Source organism: Papio anubis, chromosome 13 (genome assembly GCF_008728515.1).
Source record: "Papio anubis isolate 15944 chromosome 13, Panubis1.0, whole genome shotgun sequence".
NCBI classification, from domain to species: Eukaryota; Metazoa; Chordata; class Mammalia; order Primates; family Cercopithecidae; genus Papio; species Papio anubis.
The window spans coordinates 81,017,113-81,041,694 of NC_044988.1; the positions used below are offsets into that span (position 1 = coordinate 81,017,113).

At 43.0% G+C, this 24,582-nt stretch overlaps 1 protein-coding gene across 3 annotated transcripts; it reads left to right on the forward strand.

Annotated features, from left to right (window-relative positions):
* Nucleotides 1-579: 579 nt before the first annotated feature.
* GNG10 (G protein subunit gamma 10) lies at nucleotides 580-9,808 on the forward strand. Of its 3 annotated transcripts, XR_002517466.2 has the most exons (4): nucleotides 881-954; nucleotides 2,494-2,567; nucleotides 6,358-6,489; nucleotides 8,846-9,808. XR_002517466.2 is itself a non-coding variant. In XM_003911368.4 (3 exons), exons 1-2 carry the CDS (start codon nucleotides 874-876, stop codon nucleotides 6,481-6,483), a joined length of 207 nt encoding a protein of 68 aa, XP_003911417.1. In that variant the 5' UTR covers nucleotides 580-873; the 3' UTR covers nucleotides 6,484-6,489; nucleotides 8,846-9,808. The 3 variants fall into 3 exon arrangements, 2 of the variants coding, with proteins under 2 accessions (XP_003911417.1, XP_009186567.1); XM_003911368.4 differs by lacking the exon at nucleotides 2,494-2,567 and having other exon boundaries at nucleotides 580-954; XM_009188303.3 differs by lacking the exon at nucleotides 2,494-2,567 and having other exon boundaries at nucleotides 581-954; nucleotides 8,849-9,808.
* The last annotated feature ends 14,774 nt before the right edge of the window (nucleotides 9,809-24,582 follow it).

Below are 24,582 nucleotides of genomic sequence, written 5' to 3' on the forward strand. Positions count from 1 at the left end.
AATGCCAACACTTTGGGAGGCTGAGGTGGGAGGATCACCTGAGCCCAGGAGTTCAAAACGAGCCTGGCCAACATCGTGAAACCCTGTCTCTACTAAAAATACAAAAATTAGCCGGGCGTGGTGGTGTGTGTCTGTAGTCCCAGCTACTCAGGAGGCTGAGGCAGGAGGATCACCTGAGCAGAGTAGAAACAATGATGACAGTTACATGGTGAGATGAGAGTGAGAGATGCTGAATTTAATTTTATTCTGTATGTTTCACAAAGATGTCAGGGTCTGGGATTTTATCTAATTTACCATACTCACTCCACCAAATCAGGTTTCTAAATGAGCCTGTTACTGTTTCATGGAGATCCGGTAGATCACTCTTCCGGATCTCCATGAAACAGTAACAGGCTCATTTAGAAACCTGTTGCAGCCTCATGAAAATCCTATGAACTATCCTTGGTTCCCTCGGGGATACTGTCTGGCAAGGCCCCTTATCTCCCCAACTCATGTCACACCTTGACTCCAGTTCTCATTTCTCAGGGGTGCGTGTTGCTGCCGCCCACTCCATCCTCGCGTCCCACGCCCTCGCGATTCCTGCACATCTTAGGGGCGCCAGCTTTGCGGGAGGACGCCCAGCTCGGCGGGTCCCCGCCTCGGTTCCAGGCCCAGCTGCAGGTGCCACCCAGGTTTCCAGCGCTGAGGAGCGGAGAGCACTGCCCGCCCGCTGGGGTCCTCGCTGTCTCTGGCAAGCGGCTCGGCGCCGGGTGGGCTGGTGCGGCGGGGCGGGCGCAGCTGCTTCCCCGCCCCGGGGCGGTGCCCGCGCTCGGGGCTGGCGGCTCCTCCCCGCCCGGCCGGGCCCAGCAGCCCTCGGAGCCCAGCGCCGCCGCCATGTCCTCCGGGGCTAGCGCGAGCGCCCTGCAGCGCCTGGTGGAGCAGCTCAAGTTGGAGGCTGGCGTGGAGAGGATCAAGGTGCGGGCCCTGGGGACCCACGCTCCGGTCCTTCGCCCGCGGGGCGTGAGAAGAGGAGGCCGGCGGCCAGGGCCGGGCGCCAGCGGGGGAACGCGGGGGCGACGGCGAGGCCTCGGCGGGGCGCGCGGGGGGCGGCGGGGTCCGCGGTAAGGGAGCGCGCGGGGCAGGTCGGGGGCCCGGGCCCGACAGGAGGAGGCCGCGCCTGGGGGGCCCCGCGGTCGTGGTCCGGACCGGGTCCCTGGGGGCGCGCCCACTCCAGAAGGTGGCCGTGGTCAGTTCCTCGGAGGGCTCCCGGGATGCCGGCGACGCGCGGGCCGGAAGGATTGGACCCAGGGCTGGGGAGGCCAGCGCAGGGCCGCGAATTGGTGATGGATTGGTAGGATGAGAGCGAGAGGGAGGAGAGCCAGGATGCTCGGGTTTCTGTCGTCGTGACGGGGTGGACGGCGCTGCCACCCGCCGAGGCAGAGAGGAGCGGGAGAGGGTTTGGGGAAGTGATGAGTTCGGCTGCGGATCTGGGGACTCCGGGGAGTCATCCTGGAGGTATTTGTCCTCATGGCCTGAAGCTCAGCGCCCAGGGCTGAAAAAGGTCGTTCAAGCGCATGGGGGCGAAAAAGCCTCTTCTATGAAGAGCAGAGCTCAGAGCCTGGGACCCGGGGACCAGGCACACCGATGGCCGGTGGCCGAGAGAAGAGGAAGTGAGAGACAGCAAGGTTTCCCAGCAAAGAAGGAGGGATTTCCAAGAACCGGGGGCTCAGTCATGTCCAGCGTTTAGTCAGTTGCCTAAAAGGCGTCTGCTGTAGAGCTGTGTTTAGCAACGAGTGCAGCATTATTTGCAGAAGGTCTGTAGGAAGGAACACACCCGTGATAGTCCGTGTGCCTCAGTGGCGCCTTTGCTGTGTGCCTGGCGCTGCTACAGGGAATAGGGTGGTTCTGGAGGGGAAGGTAAACAGCAACTTAACGGATACATAGCATCGCTTCACATGCTAAGTGGAGTGAAGATTATAAACAGGGTAAAGGGAGAGAGCGCTGTGGAATGCAGAGGTCTTGGTGGTTTATGTGTTAGTAAAAGCAGAATCTGGGCTGTCTTAAGGTAGGCAGACTTTTTTCTTTTTGAAGAAATCTAGTTTTAAAGAGGAAATAACGTGTTTTTTAAACTTAGGAAATGCAAAGCCATGTTTTAGGGTTGAGAAGAAGGAACAAATTATATTTTTAGGTTCCAGGGAAGAAACAAATGGAAGCCAATGGCTGGTGGAGGAGACAAGGCTACTTTGGGGGCGGGGGCCAGGGGATTGGTGGCACAGCTTCTGAGACAGGAAGAAAGAAGGTAAGGATGTGTGTAAAGATAAGTTTCTAGATGTGGGCTAAACTTATATGGTGACATTTTGTGAAATAGGAGGCCACGTTTTCTTCTAAGACAGAGGAAAGGGTAGTAAGGGAGTGGCCCCTGAGCAGGCATGTAGGTGCGCTGTGACTCTGAAGGCCCAGCTGCTGTGAGAAGGGAGACTGCTGGTCATATTTGTGATTTTTTTTTTTCTGCAGCAATCTTTGACCGTCCTGGAATGTGAGTGCTGAAGGTGAACGGTAGTTGAAAGAGGAGTGAGTTAGCAGGGGAGGTATGCCGGAAAGGTGGAGGTGGGGCCAGAGGGCAAGGGGTGTGAAGGTCTGGCCAGAAAGAGGCTGAGCCTAGATGGATAGAGAAGGAATGGAGCCAGCCTGCTGGTGATAGATAGGTGAGACAGAAGGGGAGGAAGTGATGCCTGGTGATCTCGGTGAGGTCAGAGCAGAATAAAGGAGGCAGCACCCTGGATGGGAAGGAGAGATTGTGATTAGAGAGTAGGATACTGGAGTGTAAAATTTCAGAATTGGAGCGGTGCAGGTGGCTATGGCTGGACTAGTAGCACTGAGGAGAAGGCTGTTTGAGGGGAGGAAGTCAGGGAACTGAAACCAGGGTTGTTGGGGAAATTCTACCAAAGAGGCAGGTGGGAGGACCTGAGGTGGAAAGGAAAACTGTGAGCCAGTCAGATGCCTGCCTACCCGCCAAGTGGCTAAGAAAGAGGAAATACATTCTTTTTCTTTGAGATGGAGTTTCAGCTCTTGTTACTTGGGGTTGGAGTGCAGTGGCATGGTCTCAAGCTCCTGCAGCCTCACTGCCTCCCAGGTTCAAGCGATTCTCCCTGCCTCCCAGCCTCCCAAGCAGCTACAGGATTACGACAGCCATGCATCTGCTAATTGTAGCCTGCCATATATATATATATATATATATATATATATATATATTTTTAGTACAGACAGAGTTTCACCATGTTGGCCAGGCTGGTCTCGATCTCCTGACCTCAGGTGATCCTCCCTCCTCAAGCTCCCAAAGTGCTGGGATTACAGGCGTGAGCCATGGCACCTGGCCGGAAAGATATTCTCTTATCTACATTTTAAAAATGATGATGAAACCAAGAGCCATATAAACCAGGTGAGTTGCCCAAGCTCACAGTAAACTTATTTACTAATAGGATAATAAACCTATTTAAGAGGTGCGCTCATGAAAGTATGATCTGCAGTACCTGGCTGCGCTTCTCTCAGACAATACCTTAGAGAGTCACAACATTCTAGGGTCTGGTCTACCTCATTTCAGGACTCAGTGTTGGATGTGCTTAGCATAGCCAGAGGTGTCTTCTCTTTGACAGATGTGCTATCTGGAAAATAAACCAGGACTGATTTTCTAGCATAGAATAGAGGACATCCCTTCCTGGCTATAGGAATGTTTGGTATCCTTCCAAGAACTCCCCCTTTAGAAGAGCCGCTCAGAAGTTGCTGGGTAAACACGGGCTCAAACCAAGGAAAGTCAGGTAACCTGCGTGGAGGTTATCCCACCTCCAGTGGCAGGGGACAGCTTGCAAGTATTTGGGCTTACAGTCTCCCAGCCCAGAGCCTCTCTCCCTTCCTAGTGTTAGAGAGATGCTGACCACGTTTACTCTTCTCTTACTTTCTCTGCATATCCCCTTACCTTAACTTTTTGACCATGTTCTTGAGACTAGAGTTCAGTTAGTGTCATTTCTCCAGGGGTCCTGGAAGACAGTGTCCTTCCACCTACCATGTGTGGAGTTTACCTGTTACCCCAATGCAAAGATAGTAAGCCTGAGCGTAACTGATTCTCGATTTCTTTTGAATTAATAACTGGTATATATAACCATTAATTCCAATTATAATTAACATGAAAATGTCAGACCTTCTATTGAGAGAAAAAGCGAACTTCACCATTAGCCTGGTAATATTATATTATGGTTCTATATTTATATGATACAGAGTAAACTGTCATTACATTAATGCAACCAAAATTCCTAGAGCTGTCCAGAAACTTTGTAGCAATTGTAGCATAAACAGTTAATTTTCCAGTTATTTGGAGGCTTGGAAAATTAACACAAACTAGTAGTAATACCTGAACAGCAATTGGAACCATTTTTGTACAATATGGGTGAATTTTGTTGAAAACACCTTTTTTTTTTTTTTTTTTTTTGAGACGGAGTCTTGCTCTGTTGCCCAGGCTGGAGTGCAGTGACCCGATCTTGGCTCACTGCAAGCTCCGCCTCCTGGGTTCACACCATTTTCCTGCCTCAGCCTCCCTAGTAGCTGGGACTACAGGTGCTCACCACCACGCCCAGCTAATTTTTTATATTTTTTTAGTAGAGACGGGATTTCACCGTGTTAGCCAGGATGGTATTGATCTCCTGACCTCATGATCTGCCTGCCTCAGCCTCCCAAAGTGCTGGAATTACAGGTGTGAGCCACGCACCCGGCCCAAAACACCTTTTAATGCGAAAAAAAAGTACAATGAGGAAAACCTCCAAGTAGAATTATGCATCAAATGGAAGATAAGAAAAGGGCTAATGATATTGTATCAGTTAGTTTTTGCTGCCTGATAGACCACCCCAAAATTTAGTGACTTAAAACATTTATACTCACAGTTCTTAGATGGACAATTTGAGCTAGGTTCAGGTGTGCAGTTCTGCTCATCTTCTGGGCTCTCCCATGCATCTGCAATCAGATAGAGTGTTGGCTAGTGTTGGCTGGTGTCTGGGTGATTTAGAATGGCCTCACTCGCATGTCTGCAGGTTGATAGGCAGGTGCTGGTTCTAGCTTACCGGTTCTCCTCCACAAGATCTCCAGGAGGCTATCTTGGGCTTGTTCAGATAGTTGTCTTACCGTTCCACCTGCACCAAGAGAGGTAGGTGCAGAGACTCTTGAGGACTACCCTGGAACTTGCCCTTTATTTCTGCCACATTCTACTGGTCAAAGTCAGCCCAGATTCTTTTCTTTTTTTGTTTTTTTTTTTGAGACGGAGTTTTGCTCTTGTCGCCCAGGCTGGAGTGAAAGGGCGTGATCTTGGCTCACTGAAACCTCCACCTCCTGGGTTCAAGCGATTCTCCTGCCTCAGCCTCCTGAGTAGCTGGGACTACAGGTGCGTGCCACCGCACCTGGCTAATTTTTGTTTTTTTTTTTTTTTTTTAGTGGAGACAGAGTTTCACCATGTTGGTCAGGCTGGTCTCGAACTCCTGACCTCGTGATCCACCACCACTCGGCCTCCTAAAGTGCTGAGATTACAGGTGTGAGCCACTGCACCCGGCCGCAGTCAGCCCAGATTCAAGGGGTGGGTCAATAGACTCTACCTCTTGGTGGAAGGAGCTGCAAACTATTGTGATCACGTTTGCAGTCTACCACAAATGTATTGCTATATGTTAGCGCTATTCTGATGACTTTACATGTGTGAACTCACTTAATTGTTACAGCAACCCAGAGAGGTGGGAGGTGGGTTACTATTTCTAATTATTTCACAGATGAGAAAACAGCTACTGAGATGTTGAGTAACTTGCCCAAGGTTATCTAGGTAGTGACAGAGCTGAATTTGAGTCCACACAGTCTGGTTCCAGAGGCTATACTCCTAAACAGTAAGCTATAATGCCTCAAAAGCAAGGCGGAAGAACTTTATCACTTGTTTGGAGCAGACTGAATAAGCCTTCAGACTTATAAACATTAAGACAATTTGCTCATTTGGCAAACTTGGATATATCAATGCATGTTTTATATAAGTGAAAATTTGTAAAGGGAATGCTGGAATGAGCTATTTCTTTATCCATTCAGTCTCAAAACTAGATTTCTAAATGGATCAAAGATACAGCTTTTTCTTGCTTTGTTGAATAAGCAACTAAACCAAAAACTATCTAAATTGAAGTTTATGGAAATTGTATCCTTTCCTCTTTGTAGCTCAAGTATTAGAACGTTCAGCAGAAAGAGACTTTCGGAGGTCACAAAAAGTTAATATTTACCAAGTTGCATGATCATTTGCAGAATATCCTTCACTGCCGGACGGGCTGGCCGTGAGCAGTGTGCCATGTTGCTGTCCCTTTGTTTCAGGTCTCTCAGGCAGCTGCAGAGCTTCAACAGTACTGTATGCAGAATGCCTGCAAGGATGCCCTGCTGGTGGGTGTTCCAGCTGGAAGTAACCCCTTCCGGGAGCCCAGATCCTGTGCTTTACTCTGAAGACTCGTGAGTAATGATACACCATTATGTCTTGGGCCCGTAGCATTATCACAGGACTTCCCAAAGGACTTGAGCAACTGAGTTTTGAATGTCTACAGTTCTTGGGGGAATTAAAATAACAGCCAGCAAAATGCACAACTTTCCCTGAAGGGTGATTCTAGTGTATAGTTACTTTGCCGGTAGAAGACATCTAATTAGGACAGTGAAGTCTTTTTGGCAGTAAGTCATGAGATGCCAATATCCTTCTGTACTTGAGCTCTTTAATTGAGTTGGCTGGTAGTAATTTCTTTTCTTTTCTTTCTTTTTCTTTTTCTTTTTTTTTTTTTTTTTTTTTTGAGACAGTCTCACTCAGTCGCCCAGGCTGGATCTTGGCTCACTGGCATGATCTTGGCTCACTGCAACCTCCACCTCCCAGGTTTAAGCAATTCTCTTGTCTCAGCCTCCTGAGTAGCTGGGACTACAGGTGCATTCCACCGCGTCCGGCTAATGTTTGTATTTTTAGTAGAGATGGGATTTCACCATATTGGTCATGCTGGTCTCGAACTCCTGACCTCAGATGGTCCACCCGCCTCAGCCTCCCAAAGTACTGGGATTACAGGCGTGAGCCACCCCTCCCGGCCAGTAATTTCTTGACCTTAAGCCCACCCTCTCTGTCCTTATAGTATCCCAGGGTTGGGATTTGCTACTCTTGGGACTAAGGACTCCCCAGAGTGGGAGATGTGTGCCTACCACCCGCTGTGATTTCTGTCCTAATGGTTTTCAGAATATATCTCTATGTTTTAATGGAGGAAGAAATGTAGCTACTGGGAAAAAGTGTGAGTGGGGTTAAAAGAGCTTTAAAAATTGATAAATGAAAACACCTCTCGGGTAGCATATTAGAAATTTCATGAGTTTGAATACTTTGTATTGGGGTCATTTTCACAATGTGTTTCCCCTGTCACCACTGAGCTCTGCCGCCCAGGCTGGAGTGCAGTGGCACAATCTTAGCTCACTGCATCCTCCGTCTCCCAGGTTGAAGCAATTCTCCTGCCTCAGCCACCCTAGTAGCTGGGATTACAGGCACATGCCACCATGCCTGTCAAATTTTTTTTGTATTTTTAGTAGAAACGGGGTTTCACCGTGTTGGCTGGGCTGGTCTCGAACTGGCTGGTCTCAAACTCCTGACCTCATGATCTGCCCGCCTTGGCCTCGCAAAGTGCCGGGATTACAGGCGTGACACAATGTTTTTTTAAGATGACAAGGGCATGAATTATTAGAGTCTTTCGGGACCAACATATTTCAAATGATGTATTCTAAGGGGTGTTTATACAGTAAGTAATTATCTTAGCTCCTTCTTCACAAGTAGCAAAAGGAAATTGTTCACATTTAAAAGAAGGAAGTAATCTATCAAATCCTATTGTACTTTTTAGTGGAAAAAGTTCATATTTATGGTGTTAAGATAATAGTCTTATGTTGGCATAGCATTTTTCTTTTTACAAAGCCCTTTCCTTCCTTCCTTCCTTCCTTCCTTTCCTTCCTTTCCTTCCTTTCCTTCCTTTCCTTCCTTTCCTTCCTTTCCTTCCTTCCTTCCTTCCTTCCCTAAAAATTGAGATGGAGTCTCGCTCTGTCACCCATGCTGGAGTGCAGTCGCATGATCCTGGCTCACTGCGACCTCCGCCTCCCAGGTTCAAACAGATCTCCTGCCTCAGCCTCCTGAGTAGCTGGGACTGCAGGTGCGCAGCACCATGCCTGGCTAAGTTTTGTATTTTTAGCAGAGATGAGGTTTCACCGTATTGCTCAGGCTGTTCTCAAACTCCTGACCTCAAGTGAAGTGACCTGCCCATCTCGGCCTCCCAAAGTGCTGGGATTGCAGTTGTGAGCCACTGCACCCAGCTTTGCAAAGCACTTTCATGGGTGCTGCTCATTCAGTGGTGTGGTTTAGATGTCTTTCGTATTCACCTGTTACTTTCTTTTTTTTTTTTTTGTTTGAGACGGAGTTTTGCTCTCGTTGCCCAGGCTGCAGTACAATGGTGCAATCTCAGCTTACCACAACCTCTGCCTCCTGAGTTCAAGCGATTCCCCTGCCTCAGTCTGCCTAGTAGCTGGGATTACAGGTGCCCTCCACCATGCCTGGCTAATTTTTTTGTATTTTTAGTAGAGACAGGATTTCTCCATGTTGGTCAGGCTGGTCTTGAACTCCTGACATCAGGTAATCCGCCCTTCTTGGCGTCCCAAAGTGTTGGGGTTACAGGCGTGAGCCACCATGCTTTGCTCACCTGTTGCTTTCTGTTTCGTGAATATTAAAGTACCCTATGAAATGATGACTAGGTAATTTTATAAATAAATCTTCCTAAAGTGAAAACCAAACCAACTCTTTTTCCAGTAGGAGAGAAGTTCGCTGAGGAATGCCTTCAAGCGCAAAGTGACGAATGACTGCCTTCAAGTCTCAAGAAAACACTTTTCCCTAACTCTAATTAGAGATGTTTTAGCCCTTTCCTGTGGCCTGGTCCTGTAGCGAAAATCACAGAAATTCATGAGTTTCTACTTGAGTGAGGAAACTGGGTGAAGGAATAGAGTTTTAAATAGTAATAGCCTGGTTTTTTGTGCAAGTACTTTTATACATAAGACAAACAAAAACCTTACCACCAAATATACCAAAATGCACCTGTTTCATAAGTGAGTTACTAATATTTCTATGCCTGGAATATCATGTATGTTTGATTTACTGGATGTTTACATTTTAAGAAGGAAAATAGTTGTGTTTATTTAAACTTGTAAACTGTTGTTCCTGGAAGATATTTATGCCATAAAAAATGTGTTCTTTTCTCATGAATTCACAATTCCTAAATGAATACAAGAAAGTACAAATTGCTGGGAGGAAGAATAGGCTTTACTAATTGACTGATGTCTTGATTTTTCTAAATGGGAAGATTGTTTTGTTTTTAACACTAAATATAGGAGCAGTTTCTTAGCAAACTTTTTTTGAAGAGTTAATGTTATGATGTGCGTTAGGCTGCCCCATCGTGTATATAAATGAAGCAGATTAAATCCTTGTATTCTTAGGTTCCTCTACTTTGTAGTTGTGGCTATAAAGAAATACAGAATTTCATATATTTAAAAATGTTTAAAATGTGACCCACAGAACATTGTAAATGGTTAAAAACTAACATGAAAATATTACAACCTAAAATAATTCTTAACGTCACAAGTGTTTTACTTTGATGATGTGCCTTTGATTTAATTTGGGACACTTTTTTAGAAGAATACATTATTCATGTTTGTAACAGTCTTTGAAGAGCTTGGAAATAAAATTTCTGCTTAATTAATCATTTTTCTATGACAGCAATATTTTGTGTCTGATTTTGTATTAAGGACTCTTGGATTTCTGTTTGCCTGTGAGATTGAGTGCTGGAAATTAGAGAGTGAAATTCTTGTTTTTAAGTCTGTAGAATTTTGCAAATGTCCTAAAAAAAATAGATAACTGTATAACATGAAGAAAATATCTCTATTAATGGCAACATTTGTTCTCTGAAATAGCTATATATAAACTCATAAATAAACAAAAATATCTGTGAGTGTAAGTAGTGTTACAGTAGAGAAAATAGAAGTCATTAGATGGTAACTCCCTTAACTTTTAGCTACTAAACTCCTAGATCTAGTGATTGGAATCCCTTCCATTCAGTCATGATTCAGGCATCCCTTTTGTAACCTATGTGTTCTCTGCATCTGTTTCACCTTCTCTGAAATTTCCCACTACCAGTGATCCTTTCTCCTTCATCTTCAAGTTCTCTGCTGGACGCTTTCTTTCTTTCCTTCTTTCTTTTTTTTTTTTTTGAGACAGGGTCTCACTTTGTTTGAGACAGGGTCTCACTTTGTCACCCAGGCTGGAGTGCAGTGGCGCTATCTCAGCTCAATGCAGCCTCAATCTCCTAGGTTCAAGTGTTCTTCCCACGTCTGCCCCCCAAGTAGCTGAGACTACAGGCGTGAATGATCACACCTGACTAATTTTTGTATTTTTTGTAGAGATGGGATTTCACCATTTTCCCAAGCTGGTCTTGAACTCCTGAGCTTAAGCGATCCACCCACCTCAGCCTCCCAAAGTTCTGGGATTATAGGCGTGAACCACTGCACCTGGCCTCCAGTGGACCCTTTCTATCACCATTTAGCATGTTCCATTCTGTCTTAACAACAATAGCATTTTTAAAAATCCCCACTGAAAAATAAAATTCTCTTTTGATTCCACTTCCCCTTTCAGCAAACATTTGATAAGATAGCACAATAACACTATAAGTGTCTCACTTATAGATGAATATAGATGCAAATATCCTACATATAAACAGATAAAATTCAGTAGTTATAGTAAGAGAAAATACAGCCGGATAAAACTGCTTTAACATCAGGAAATCTATCAATATAATTCACTACTTGAATCACTTAAAGAAGGAAACCTATGCCAAAAAGTCATTTGATAAAATTCAATTGTTGTTCTGGGCCGGGCGCGGTGGCTCATGCCTGTAATCCCAGCACTTTGGGAGGCCGAGGCAGGCAGATCACGAGGTCAAGAGATTGAGACCATCCTGGCCAACATGGTGAAACCCCATTGCTATTGAAATTCAAAAATCAGCTGGGCATGGTGGCGCGCCCCTGTAGTCCCAGGTACTCGGGAGTCTGGGGCAGGACAATCACTTGAACCCAGGAGGCGGAGGTTGCGGTGAGCCAAGATCACGCCACTGCACTCCAGCCTGGCAACAGAGCGAGAGACCCCATCTCAAAAAAAAAAAAAAAAAGAAGAAATAAAAAAAATAGCTGTTCTGAATAAAAACTAAGTAGATTAGTGAAATGAGAGTAGAAAGAAATTACTAAGATGATAAAGACAATTTTTTAAAACCAACAGCCAATATGGTGAAAGACTGACGCATTCAGGATATCAGGAACAACATAAGAATACCTTTTATCACCACTATTATTCAGCATTGCTTTGGAAGTCTTAGCTAATGCAGTAAGCTGAAAAAATGAAATGATGTAAACATTTTAGAAGAATTATCTGTATTTATGGGTTATATAATTGTACACCTTGAAAACTCATGAGATTCTCATATAAGAAATACTTGAATTTATAATAGAATTTGGGAGGCTAGCTGGATAAAAAAGACATAGGAAAATAACATTTTCTATACTGACAATAGCTGGTTTAAAATGGAAATGGAAAGTATATCCCCTTTCTACTTTAATGATACAACTATAAAAATACTTGGGAATAAACAAAAGTGCAAGGGCCATAAGAAAGATTTTATTGATGTTATAAAACAGAGTGTAAATAAATGGAGGGACATGGCAATTCTAGGATATGAAAACAATTTTGGCCAGGTGCTATGGCTCACACCTGTGATCCTAGCTCTTTGTGGGGCCAAGGTGGGTGAATTGCTTGAGATCAGGAGTTTGAGACCAGCCTGGGCAAGATGGTGTAACCTCATCTCAACAAAAGATGCAAAAATTAGCAGGATATGGTGGCGTGCACCTGTAGTCCCAGCTACTTGGGGGGCTGAGACAGGAAAATCGCATGAGCCCAGAAGGTTGAGGCTGCAGTGAGCTGTATTCATGCAACTTCACTCCAGCCTGGGCAACAAAATGAGACTCTGTCTCAAAAATATCAAACCAAAAAAAAAAAAAAAAAACCCAACATAAAAATACAATTTCATTAAAATGTCAATCTTACTAAATAAAATTTCTGCTTCATCGTTAATCGTTGTGTGTGTGTGTGTGTGTGTGTGTGTGTGTGTGTGTGTGTAAAACATGAGGAGGGGATGGGCATGGTGGCTGATGTCTATAATCCCAGCCTAGGCAAGATAGTGAGACCTTGTCTCTTAAGTTTTTTAAATTAAAAAAAAAAAACCTCTTGTAAAAATCATTACAGACCAACAAACAAACAAACAAAAGCAAAAACCTCTTGTAAAAATCATTACAGACCAAAAAAAAAAAAAAAAAAGAAAAAGCAGAGCCAGGCATGGTGTGTATTTGTAATCCCAGCTACTCGGGAGGCTGAGGCAGGAGAATTGTTTGAACCTGGGAGGCAGAGGTTGCAGTGAGCCAAGATCGCACAACTGCACTACAGGTATAGGAGAGATAATGGGCTATGATGAGAAAAAAATGAGTAAAGGGTATGAAAAAGCAATTCACAGAGGAGAGAATCCAAACGAAAGAGCACATAACTCCACTAGTAAGCAGGGGAAATGTAAAGACAGTGATAATGAGGTATCATTTTTCAATCCCTCAAATTAGAAAACAAAAAATAAAAAGGCATATCCATTAAGAACTTACATGCCATGTTCTAAGTACTATGTGTATTAGGTTATTTACTCCTTATCGGTGTGACCTTGAACAAATCAAATTCTCTGGGTCTCAGTTTCATCACCCATAATTATTTTTAAAATTTGGATGAGAATATCTTCTTTGTCTCCTTTGCACAGATGTGGAAAGTGAGGCGCAGGTGAGTTGAACATCATCCATAATCCGACAGTTAATGGATGATAGAACTGCTATCCGATGTCGAGCAGTCCAGCTCTAGAGACCACACCCTAAACCACTGTGCTGTGTACCATTGCTGGTGAGGATGAAGGAGACTGGGCAGTTTTATACCTTATTAGGGTGTAATGTGCTATAACCCTTTGGGACAGGAATTTGGCAAAATCTCTGTAAATCCCAAACAAGATTGAGGAGTCTGAGATCGGATTAACCCTCATGGCTTCAACTTAACTGTCATTCAGGTTTGGAGAGGCACGGTACAAGGAAGCAAAAATAAATAAATACAGAAATTAAGCATGAGGATTATGTGTATACAAGAACATTGGATGTAGTTACTGGTACATGGAACTAACTGGAAACAAATAGATCAGAACCCATCAAATTTTTGGGAGGATTTGAGAAAATGGCCCTAAAACTGTTGAAGTCGAATAAACTTAACTTGAGGCCCTTAAACTTACATTTCAGAAAGTAAGTGGAGAAAGCTTTGTAGTCCCTAAGGAAGACACTCTCTGAAGGGGTCCAAGGAGAATAATGGATAAGGGAGGACTTCCGGAGGGAGGAGCTGAGGATGGGGTGAGGATGGAAAACCATGGATAAGGGTTTCTTCCAGAGGGTAAAATGACGACCTACCAGAGGAGGGCCCTCACATCTGCACGGCTGGATTTCAGAATGCTGACCACTGACTTCCGTGTGTCTCTCATTCTTTCCCCCTTCTGCATGGGAAGTTCATTGAGTCTCCCGCTCTTGTGTTTTTAATATTGGTATGTGAGACTGGGGGAAATGACAATAGATAACCAAAAAGTTTGTAGGTCACTAGACTTTCAGGAGCCATATCTAGCCCTGATGGGGAAAAACGAGCATTACCTCATAATCCTGGCCTGTGAGCTGCCTGCAGTGACTAGCTGAACTTTGGTTTTCCTCTCTTGAGGTGGGACTCGTTGTATTCTGTGTGTGAGAGGATGAAAGAAATGGCTATTTGGGGACCAGAATGGTAGAGTGCAGTAGAGAAGAGACTTTCTAGCTCTTCACCAAATCCTATTTCTTTTTCTTTCCGGGCACCCACCTAGAGAGATTACAATTTGCAGCCTCTTTTCTAGTTAGATGTGACCATGTGCCTCTGGGCAGTGGAATGTTTTTGCTCTTCCCTTGTTTGCTGTCTGTTTGGAAGTGAATACCCTGGGTGGGCTGGCAACCGTGTGTTGAAGATGACAGACTCTCTGTGTGACTCTGTGGAGTGGAGTACTCTCCTTGCCCTAAGCAAGTGATCTCAAGTGGTCAAGAAATAAATTTCTCAATGTTAAGCCACTGAGGTTTCAGGGCTTTTCTGTTACAGCACCTAGTACTACTGTAACAAATACAACCTAGAAAGCTATCTATGATATAATAAGTACAGTCTTCCCTTAATATACGTGGGCCATTGGTTTTAGGATGCGCCCCTCCACCCCACTCCAGTTCACAAAAATCCACTCATACCAAGTCTGGCTGTTGGCCCTGCAAAACCTGTGTATATGAAAAGTTGGCCCTCCCTATAAGTAGGTTTTGCAACTGGCAAATACTGTATTTCCTTCCTTCCTCCCTCTCTCCCTCCCTCCCTCCCTCCTTCCTTCTCTTTTTTTTTTTTTTTTTTTGATGGAGTTTTGCCCTTTGTTGCCCAGGATGGAGTGCAATGGCATAATCTCGGCTCACTGCAAGCTCCACCTCCTAGGTTCAAGCGATTCTCCTGCCGCAGCCTCCCGAGTAGCTGGGATTACAGGTGCACACCACGATGCCCTTCTAATTTTTGTACTTTTTAGTAGATGCAGGGTTTCACAATGTTGGCCAGGCTGGTCTTGAACTCCTGACCTCAGGTGATCTGCCCACCTCAGTCTCCCAAAGTGCTGGGATTAGAGGTGTGAGCCACCCCGCCTGGCCAAAATACTGTATTTTCTATTCACATGTTATTGAAATAAATCCACCTGTGAGTGGACCTGGTAATTCAAACCCTTTTTGTTCAAGGGTCAACCATATAACATTAAAGAAGTGGTAGCTTCAGCTTAGCTAAGTTGAGTTGACATCATAGCCATATACCATGTCTTATATCCAAATATTCCCCATGTTCAACGTGGTTGATATTCACAGCTTCACAGATGATAGTCAACTGTCATCTAAATCAAACAGTTTAATTTTTAATTTCCTACTGCTTCAAATTAAATTCATTTTTCTTCATAGTTATGCTAAAACTAAATAGGCTCAAGTCATCACACTAGAATCCCTTATCTAGCTTTTTGATTACTAAATTAAGGTGTTTCTATTTAGCGGCAGGGGCAGACAAGAATGGTGGATTGGTTATATTGACACTTTGGGTGTAGCTAGATGGTGGTCAGTTTAAGATGTTCTGAGAAATTATGGCAAAAATCTTCACATGGGAGTTGATATGTGCAGAAACTGCCATAGTGATGGTTTTTCTCTTTGATGAGAAGCAAGTGCGACTGATGATGACTACCATTCTTTTTTTTTTTTTTTTTTTTTTTGAGATGGAGTCTTACTCTGTCACCCAGGCTGGAATGCAGCGGCATGATCTCGCCTCACCACAACCTCCATCTCACAGGTCCAAGTGATCCTTCTGCCTCAACCTCTTGAGTAGCTGGGATTACAGGTGTGCACTACTACTCCTGGCTAACTTTTTTATTTTTAGTAGAGATGAGGTTTCACCATGTTGGCCAGGCTGGTCTCGAACTCCTGACCTCGAGTGATCTGCCTGCCTCAGCCTCCCAAAGTGCTGGGATTACAGGCATGAGCCACCACATCTGGCCATGACTACTATTCTTCAGTAAGGTATACTGTGTTCTTTCTGTCCCTGCCAAAAATTGCAGTCTAAAGCCTTTTGTTCAAAATTTGTTTGGATTATTATCCTGTATCGAACAGATATTAGTTAAAAGTTCTTTTAATTTTTATTTATCTAGTTATTTACCTAGAAAAAGCTTGTCTCAGCATTTCTAAATAAGATTTTTTTTAAAAAGATGGTGACTGGAATATCACCATAAATCCTCTGTGGAAACAAAACAATTCCATATATCATGTTAAGTTTACCCTAACCGATTGAGGGACGGTATTTACCTATAAAATCAAACAGTTCCAAAATACTTTCTATCAACAGGATGGCTGGAAATCCCATAACAGTGGGGTTGCATCCCATAGGAGTAGCATAAACTTCCCCTCACAGCTCCCTTAATTCTAGATTGTTACAGGATGTAATGCGCATTTTTTTTACCTTCTCATTTTGCAGGTTTCTTAGTATTACCAGATAATGCTGCAAATACACTTTCTCTTTTTTTGCCATTTAATATAGATCATGGATCCAAAATGAACCCACAGGTTGATCCCTTTCTTTATGGGTATTATGTTTGAATTAGGAATAAGTCCAATAATTGCCTCAATACATGTCTTTTTTTTTTTTTTTTTTTTTCTTCAGCTCTCATTCTGGATTACTATAGTTTGCACTCTTCACCCTGCTCAACCCAGGCTACTCCACTTATTAAAATTGTTGGATCCCTTGTTTTAGGGCAGGCCTAATTATTGGGGGTATATAAGGAGCCTCCTATTGTGAGAGGCAAGGAAATGGGACATCCTGGTGTTTTTCTCCAGTTGTATTCTGAGTCTCAGTGGCAAGGGAAGGAATATCTTATGCCCATCCACAATTGGAAGAGACAGCTGATGTTTGGTGAGGCCCAGACTTGGGCTGGGCTTAGGGACTTGGAGTAAAGCCCCTAAAAAGACCTCAGAGGTGAGCATCACTATCACCAGCAATGAATTGAAGGGCAAGCAGTTCCCATTAGAACCCTATGTGGATGTTGTATTTTGTGCTGCATTCTTACACTGTATGCCATATTTCATATAGTATTTTTCTGTATCCTTTTACGTTTAGATACACAAATACCATTGTGTTTCAATATTCAGTACAGTAATGTACTATACAGGTTTGTGGCCTACGAGCAATAACTTATACCTTATAGCTTAAGTGTGTAGCGGGCTACCCCACCTGGGTTTGTGAATTATGCTCTATCATGTCCACACAATGATGAAATCGCCTAATGATGCATTTCTGAGAATGTATTCCTGTAGTAAGCATGCATGATGGTAAAATGGTAGTAGAAAGAGAAAAGTAGGACAGGCACTGTTAAGCCAAGTTAAGCTTGTTTCAAAACGGAAGAAGTGATTAATAGTATCAAATGCTGAAAAGAGGTCAATTAAGGTGATGTCTAAATGTCCTTTGGATCTAAGAAGGTAGAGGTTAATTATGGTAGTAATAGGGTGATAATTTCAGAAGTCAGGAAATAAAGGTGGATTATACTTGTGGTCTTCAAACATTTTTGCTTATATGCAACCTAAATGAAATAATGTCAGCCCTGTGTATCTCCATGTTACAGTTGGCATCTAAATGTTTATCATAAGTTTATGTATAATATATATCATAAGTTTATATATATCATAAGTTTAAATATATGTATAATTTAATATATAATTTTATTAAAATTACAGCATTTTAACATGAAATTATTTCATTCTTCTTTTAAATATATTCAGTGGAATACAAATACCATCATCATTTGAAACCTACCGTCATCCATTTAAAAATAGGCAAATCATACTCTCCTTTAGTCAGAAATGTTACGTGATTCTTTTTTCTTCTCTAAAATCATACTACCAATTTACTTTCCCCACAAAATTGAATCCTGTCTCAATTACCCTTTTATTGCCCCTCATCTCCAAAGTCATACTTCATTGGTTTTGTGAAAATGGATCTGGATCCTTTAAATATCTTTCCTTTGCCAATTGGCATAATGCTGATTTGTTCATAGAGGGTGTTGGGGAGATATTCCAGGAGGAAGGAATGGGTATGTCTTCCTGGATCTCACGTGGTTTTCTCCAGTGCGAGGCAAAGTGCAGCTTTTTCTAGCTCTTCATGAAGGCCGTAGTGCTATAGCTGGGAGCCTCAGACAATGTGGCTCTGAGTCTTAGCCCAGGCTGCTGCTCCTCATACCCTCTCCTCAGCGCCTCATACATACTTGCTGGGGCCCTACAGTGATGGCCATTTAGCAAGCCAGTCAACTGACCTTTGCTCTGCACCAAAGCCCAGAGCTTTCCAAGCCCAAGCTGTACACAGAAGGGTGGTAGGTTTCTACAGAGGGCAGCCTGTTTATTTCCTGGTTCCAGCAATGCCTACAGTGGTGCCACAACTCTCTCTACGTCCTCCACCTCCATCAACTCTGGCTCTGCTGTGTGCAAAAGGTTTTTTGCCCACAGCCCTCCTGTCATGAACATTGTGTGCTCTAGGTCTTATCCTGCCTACCAGCCTTGGCTTGCCAATGCCCCAAAGGGTTGTTCTTGTTTTCCCAGCAATTATGGACCAATTCTGGCCCCAAATAAAATAAAATTTCTTTGTTGTCCAGTGGGCTACAACCACACCTTCTTCAAAGAGGTCTTCAAATAGGTGACCAGGTTTGTCTTTCTTTTGGGCTCTCCCTCAACTTTAGGGTACCCTTAGAGTTCTCATTCACAGCTTAATACTTTTTTTTTTTTTTTTTTTTTTTGAGACGGAGTCTCGCTCTGTCGCCCAGGCTGGAGTGCAGTGGCCGGATCTCAGCTCACTGCAAGCTCCGCCTCCCGGGTTCACGCCATTCTCCTGCCTCAGCCTCGCGAGTAGCTGGGACTACAGGCGCGCGCCACCACGCCCGGCTATTTTTTGTATTTCTTAGTAGAGACGGGGTTTCACCGTGTTAGCCAGGATGGTCTCGATCTCCTGACCTCGTGATCCACCCATCTCGGCCTCCCAAAGTGCTGGGATTACAGGCTTGAGCCACCGCGCCCGGCCCAATACTTTTTTATATTAAATTTCCCCTGTTCAAATTACCGTGCAGTTTCTCTCTTGGTTGAACCCAGATTGATGCAAATCCTAATGTAATGTTTATGCTTGAAAGCCTTTTATGATCAACCTATCATAATTCTCTGTAATAGGATATAAATAAGTTGAAATAATTAAAAAATATTTCTTGTGACCTTAAGACTATAAGTTAAATGGTTTTTCTCAATTACTAATTCAATTTATTTAAGTACAAGTGTTCAAAACCACATAAATATATTATAAATTTTGATAATTAAATACGAAAAGAAAATACATATTACAAATGCATGATATTACTTAACTAAGAGGGTAGAGAAAGGGGGGCTGACTTTGGAAACGACTGGAACTCTAAAGACAAACGGATTGTTCATAAGCCTTGTACACTAGTTGGTGAAGTTGTTTCTCATGGGGTATGGGTTAACAAATCTGAACCTACCATAGATACAAATTGGGATTGAACAAAACAGTAAATGGATAAAGGATGGTGGGAGTTAAGTGTCTCACTGTTGGAGCGGGGGTTTGGTTTACAGATGAGCAAGCAGGGAAGCTACAATGAACCATGTGGTACTGGATTAGAATACAAATGTAAGAATGAACTCATGTTTATCTTTCTTGTTTTTCTTTTTTTCTTTTTTTTTGAGACGGAATCTTGCTCTGTCACCAGACTGGAGTACCGTGGCGTGATCTCGACTCGCTGCAACCTCCGACTCCCTGGTTCAAGCGATTCTCCTGCCTCAGCCTCCTGAGTAGCCCGGATTACAGGCACATGCCACCATGCCCGGCTAATTTTTTTATTTTAGTAGAGACAGAGTTTCACTATGTTGGCCAGGATGGTCTCAATCTCCTGACCTCGTGATCCACCCGGCTCGGCCTCCCAAAGTGCTGGGATTACAGGCATAAACCTCTGCACCCGGCCGAACTCATGTTTTTCTTAATATAGATATTGATGGATAGATGTAGATAAACTTGTAGATATATGTATATACAGAGATGACTATAACACATCTATTTTTAGCTCTGTTTGCTTAGAGGGCCTTGGAGCAAGGACACTTCAGTAGCAATGAGCATATCCAGTGCCCAGATTTTGGTGGCTAATGCCATTCTCCAACAAAGGGTACTAGAGCTCCTTGGAGAAATGACTGATTCTAGAGCTGGGGCAAGGAATATACTAGATGAGTCTTGATATCTTGTAATGTGAGAAAGTAAAGAAGTGGTCAAAAAACAAAATGGTGGGGATTTATCTAAGGAACATAGGAGCAAACAAAAAGAGCTCCCATTGGCTAAACCTAGAATAATTTAAACTTTTTTTTTTTTGAGGCAGAGTCTCACTCTGTTGCCCAGGCTGGAGTTCAATGGCACGGTCTTGGCTCACTACAACCTCTGCCTCCTGAGTTCAAGAGATTCTCGTATCTCAGCTTCCCAAGTAGCTGGGATTACAGGGGTATGCCACCACACCTGGCTAATTTTTGTATTTTTAATAGAGATACGGTTTCACCATGTTGGCCAGGCTGGTCTGGAACCCTTGACCTTAAGTGATTCACCTTCCTCGCCCTCCCAAAGTGCTGGGATTATAGGCATGAGCCACCACACCTGGCCAATAATATTTTTTAAATGTCATATTGAATTATAAACCTACCTTAGTCCATTTTATGTAGTGTAACAGAATACTACAGACTGGGTAATTTATAATGAAGAGAAATTTATTTGGCTCACTGTTCTGGAGGCTAGGAAGTCCAAAAGCATGGCATGAGCATCTGGCAAGGACCCTCTTGCTGTGTCATCCCATGGAAGAGACAAAAGGGCAAGAGAGTGCAATAGGGCAAGAGAAAGGGGGCTCAACTCATCCTTTTTATCAGGAACTCACTCCTATGGTACTAACTAACTCACTCCTGAGTTATAATAATATAACTGCAATAATACCATTAATTCATTCACAAGGGCAGGGTCTAATAAGCTCTTAAAGATCCTTCCTCTCAAAACTGTTGCATTGGGAATTAAGTTCTCAACATTTGCCTATTGGGGAACACGTTCAAAGCATAGCAAACCCTTAGTATACATAAATATCTATGAGTAAGTACTATATAAATAAATAATTGAATACGTAAATAAATTGGGGGAGAAGAGATAAATCTCCTGTACAGAAAGCTTCCAAATAATTTATATAGATACCCTTTCCTCAAGGAGGTGGAATATAAATCCCTACCCCTTAAATGTGGACTACACTTTAGCAACTTATTGCCAAAAAGTACAATATGGAAAAGGATAGGAAGTAACTTTTTAATAGGAAACCTGGCAAATGGTACCTTATCTAGGTGATCAAATTTAACATAATCAGTGGTGAGTCATGTTGATAACATGTACCTTTGATACTATGTATTGAAAATGAAACTTTAATTCTGTAGTTTTCCTCCTCAAAGCGCATAACCCAAGTCTAATCACGAGGAAAACATCAGACAAATCCAAATTGAGAAATATTCTATAAAATACCTGACCAGTATTCCGCAAAACTTCAAGGTCATTAAAAAAAGGCAAATTTGAGAAACTGTCACAGCCAAGAGGAGCTTAAGGAGACATGATGCTAAATCTAACGATATATCCTACATGAGGGTATATATATCCTATATAAGGATATATCCCTATAGGAGATCCTATAACATAAATAGGACATTAAAGAAAAACTATGAGCTCTGAATAAAGGATGGACTTTAGTTAATAATAATGTATCAATATTGGTTCTTTAGTTGTGACCAATGTACCATAGTAATAGTAATGTAAGATATTAATAATAGGAGAAATGCGGTGTTTTATGTTTGGGAACTCTTTATACTATTTTTGTAAATTTTCTGTTAATTTCCTCTAAAATTGAAAGTTTATTTAAATATTGGCTGGGCATGGTGGCTCACGCCTGTAATCCCAGCGCTTTGGGAGGCCGAGGTGGGTGGATCACCTGAGGTCAGGAGTTCGAGACCAGCCTGACCAATCTCGTGGAACCGTGTCTCTACTAAAAATACAAAAAATCAGCCGGGCATGGTGGCTTGCGCCTGTAGTCCCAACTATTCAGTAGGCTGTGACAGGAGAATTGCTTGAACCCAGGAGGCAGAGGTTGCAGTGAGCTGCGATCACACCACTGCATTCCAGCCTGGGTGACAGAGCAAAATTCCATCTCAAAAAAAAACCACTTTATTTAAATTTTAAAAAGTAAATGTAATGGAAATGCATCTCTTAGTGAGAAGAATGGGATGTTATGGTGGTTTAATTAAAGGAGATTTTGCTGATCCCAATATTTCAAATTGTTCCTTTATTTACTGCTCTGGTAGTATTTAGATCTTAGGTCTTGGACCTTAGTAAGATTCAGGATGGGTGACAGATATATATTTATTTTGCAAAGTGGAAGGACAATTGTAAAAGTGGAGGATGGAAAAAAAGAGAACCATTGTGATGTGTAGGTCTCAGGTGTGTTCTCTGGCTTGGGAAAGAGTGCCTGTGGAAATTGAAGCACTGGAAATTTACTCTTTTACAACTGTTGGTGCCTATGTACTCACTCCTTGAAGTGTCTTTGTAATATGCTCTAATGGTAGGTGTACCTCAGTCTAAAGACTTCTGATATATATCATCTTGAGAAGTTCAGCTGTGAAAGAGAACAGAGCAGGAGTAGTTGGAGAGGATATGAAGTCTAGAAAAGCTTCCTTCAGAAGCTTCAGTACATTTAAATGTCAAGGGGAAGGCCATTGTTGAGGGGAGGAAGGAAGGGAGACGGCATGTGGACTTCAGGTTTAGCCTCAGAGTTTTGAACATGGTTTAGAGAAAGTTCTATATAGAGGTTATATGCACAGCTCAATTTATAATAAAATGTACTTTGTGTCCCATTTACAATGTTAACATTATAACATTATCATTATTATGGTCACTGCCTTGCATACTTTGTCAACTCCCTTGCCCCACTCTCACTTTTGCTTCCTTACACAGTCTTGACTAAGCCGCAGCCCTTTTTTTTTTTTTTTTTTGAGATGAGTCTGGCTCTGCCGCCCAGGCTGGAGTGCAGTGAGGCAATTCCAGCTCACTGCAAGCTCCACCTCCCTGGGTTCACACCATTCTCCTGCCTCAGCCTCCTGAGTAGCTGGGACTACAGGTGTCCGCCACCATGCCTGGCTAATTTTTTGTATGTTTAGGAGAGACAGGGTTTCACCGGGTTAGCCAGGATGGTCTCGATCTCCTGACCTCGTGATCCGCCTGCCTCGGTATCCCAAAGTGCTGCGATCACAGGCATGAGCCACCGTGCCGGCGCTGCAGCCCTTTAAATGCAATTCTCTGTCTTTGTTTTCCTCCTTTCTACTGAGCACCCCTCCTCCATGTGTGACCTATTTAATGCTCTCACTTCAGAGTCATGAGCACTAATTTAAGAGGATCTTTATATTTTCTGGCGAACATACACTATAGTTCCCCATTCCCTTCACTCTCTCACTCTTCTAGGTGACTGTTTCATAAATTATTTCTTCTCAAATCTCCAATACAGTCTCCTTCTTCACTCTCAGCTTCCTTGCTTTCATATCACTGAGGTTGAAAGTGACTCTAGTTTGTCCTGGGAAGTTCCAGTTTATCTTCCCCATTTTGCTTCCAACTCTCCTGACAATGAGCTTAGCTGACCTGAAGTGACTTCAGACTCAACACCAGATGCAAAGGCAACTGTCTTACATAACTTTTAAAGCAGTTCCCACATTTGTACAAGGCCTAATCCTTATAATAAACCCTTTATTCTATAATACTCAGTGGTTCTGCTTTTCTGATCAAAGAAACAGAAAAGTTAAGAGGAAAAAAATAGAAGCAGTCAGAAGAGAATGACCATAATCTCCCACCACATCTATCTGTATCTCTGCCTATAATCTCAATGGTTCTTCTTATGTCTGTGGACCAACTCTCTATGGTCCTAGCCAAGACTAACTCCCTCCTTTTCTGCACTATATCCCATGTCTTTTCACCTTCCCAGGGACTTCTGTCCAGCAAATCTCTGTCTCTGTCTCCATTAGCATTTGCTCCTGTACTGGAGCATTCCATCCCATCCATTTATTTACAAACACTGTGAGATTTTTCTGTTAAAACTACCTTCTCTTGACTTCTTCCTCTAGCCAATACCCCATCTCTAATCTATCCAGCAAAAGTTTCAGAAAGAGTTGTCTAAACTCCCCATCTCCTGTTTACCTTTCTTGTGCTTTCTGGAATCTATTATAATCAGGCTTTTGCCCCACCATTGCTCCGAACACTGCTCCTATCAAGATCACCAAAGAGCTCCACACTGGTAAATCCGATGGTTCTCTTTCCTCCTCTCATTTGATTTGTCAATAGCAGTTGACACAACTGATTACTCTCTCCTTCTGGAAACATCTTCTGCATTTGGCTTTCAGGAAATCTCCTGGTTTTTCTCCTACATCACCGATCACTTCTTCTCAATCTCTCTCTTTTCCTCTATTTCTGTCTAATGTTATCCCATGGCTTGGTGGTTGAAATTTTTCTATTTTCTATCTATATTCACTACCTTGGTAATCTCATCCATTTTTATAGCCTTAAACATCATCTATACTTTGATGACTCCCAAATTTATACTTTCCAGATTTATATTTTCTATTGAACTTGAGACTTACATAATACAAATACCTACTTAGTATCTCCACTTGGAAGTTTAGTAGGTATTTCAAATTTAACTTGCCCAAAAACTGAGCTCC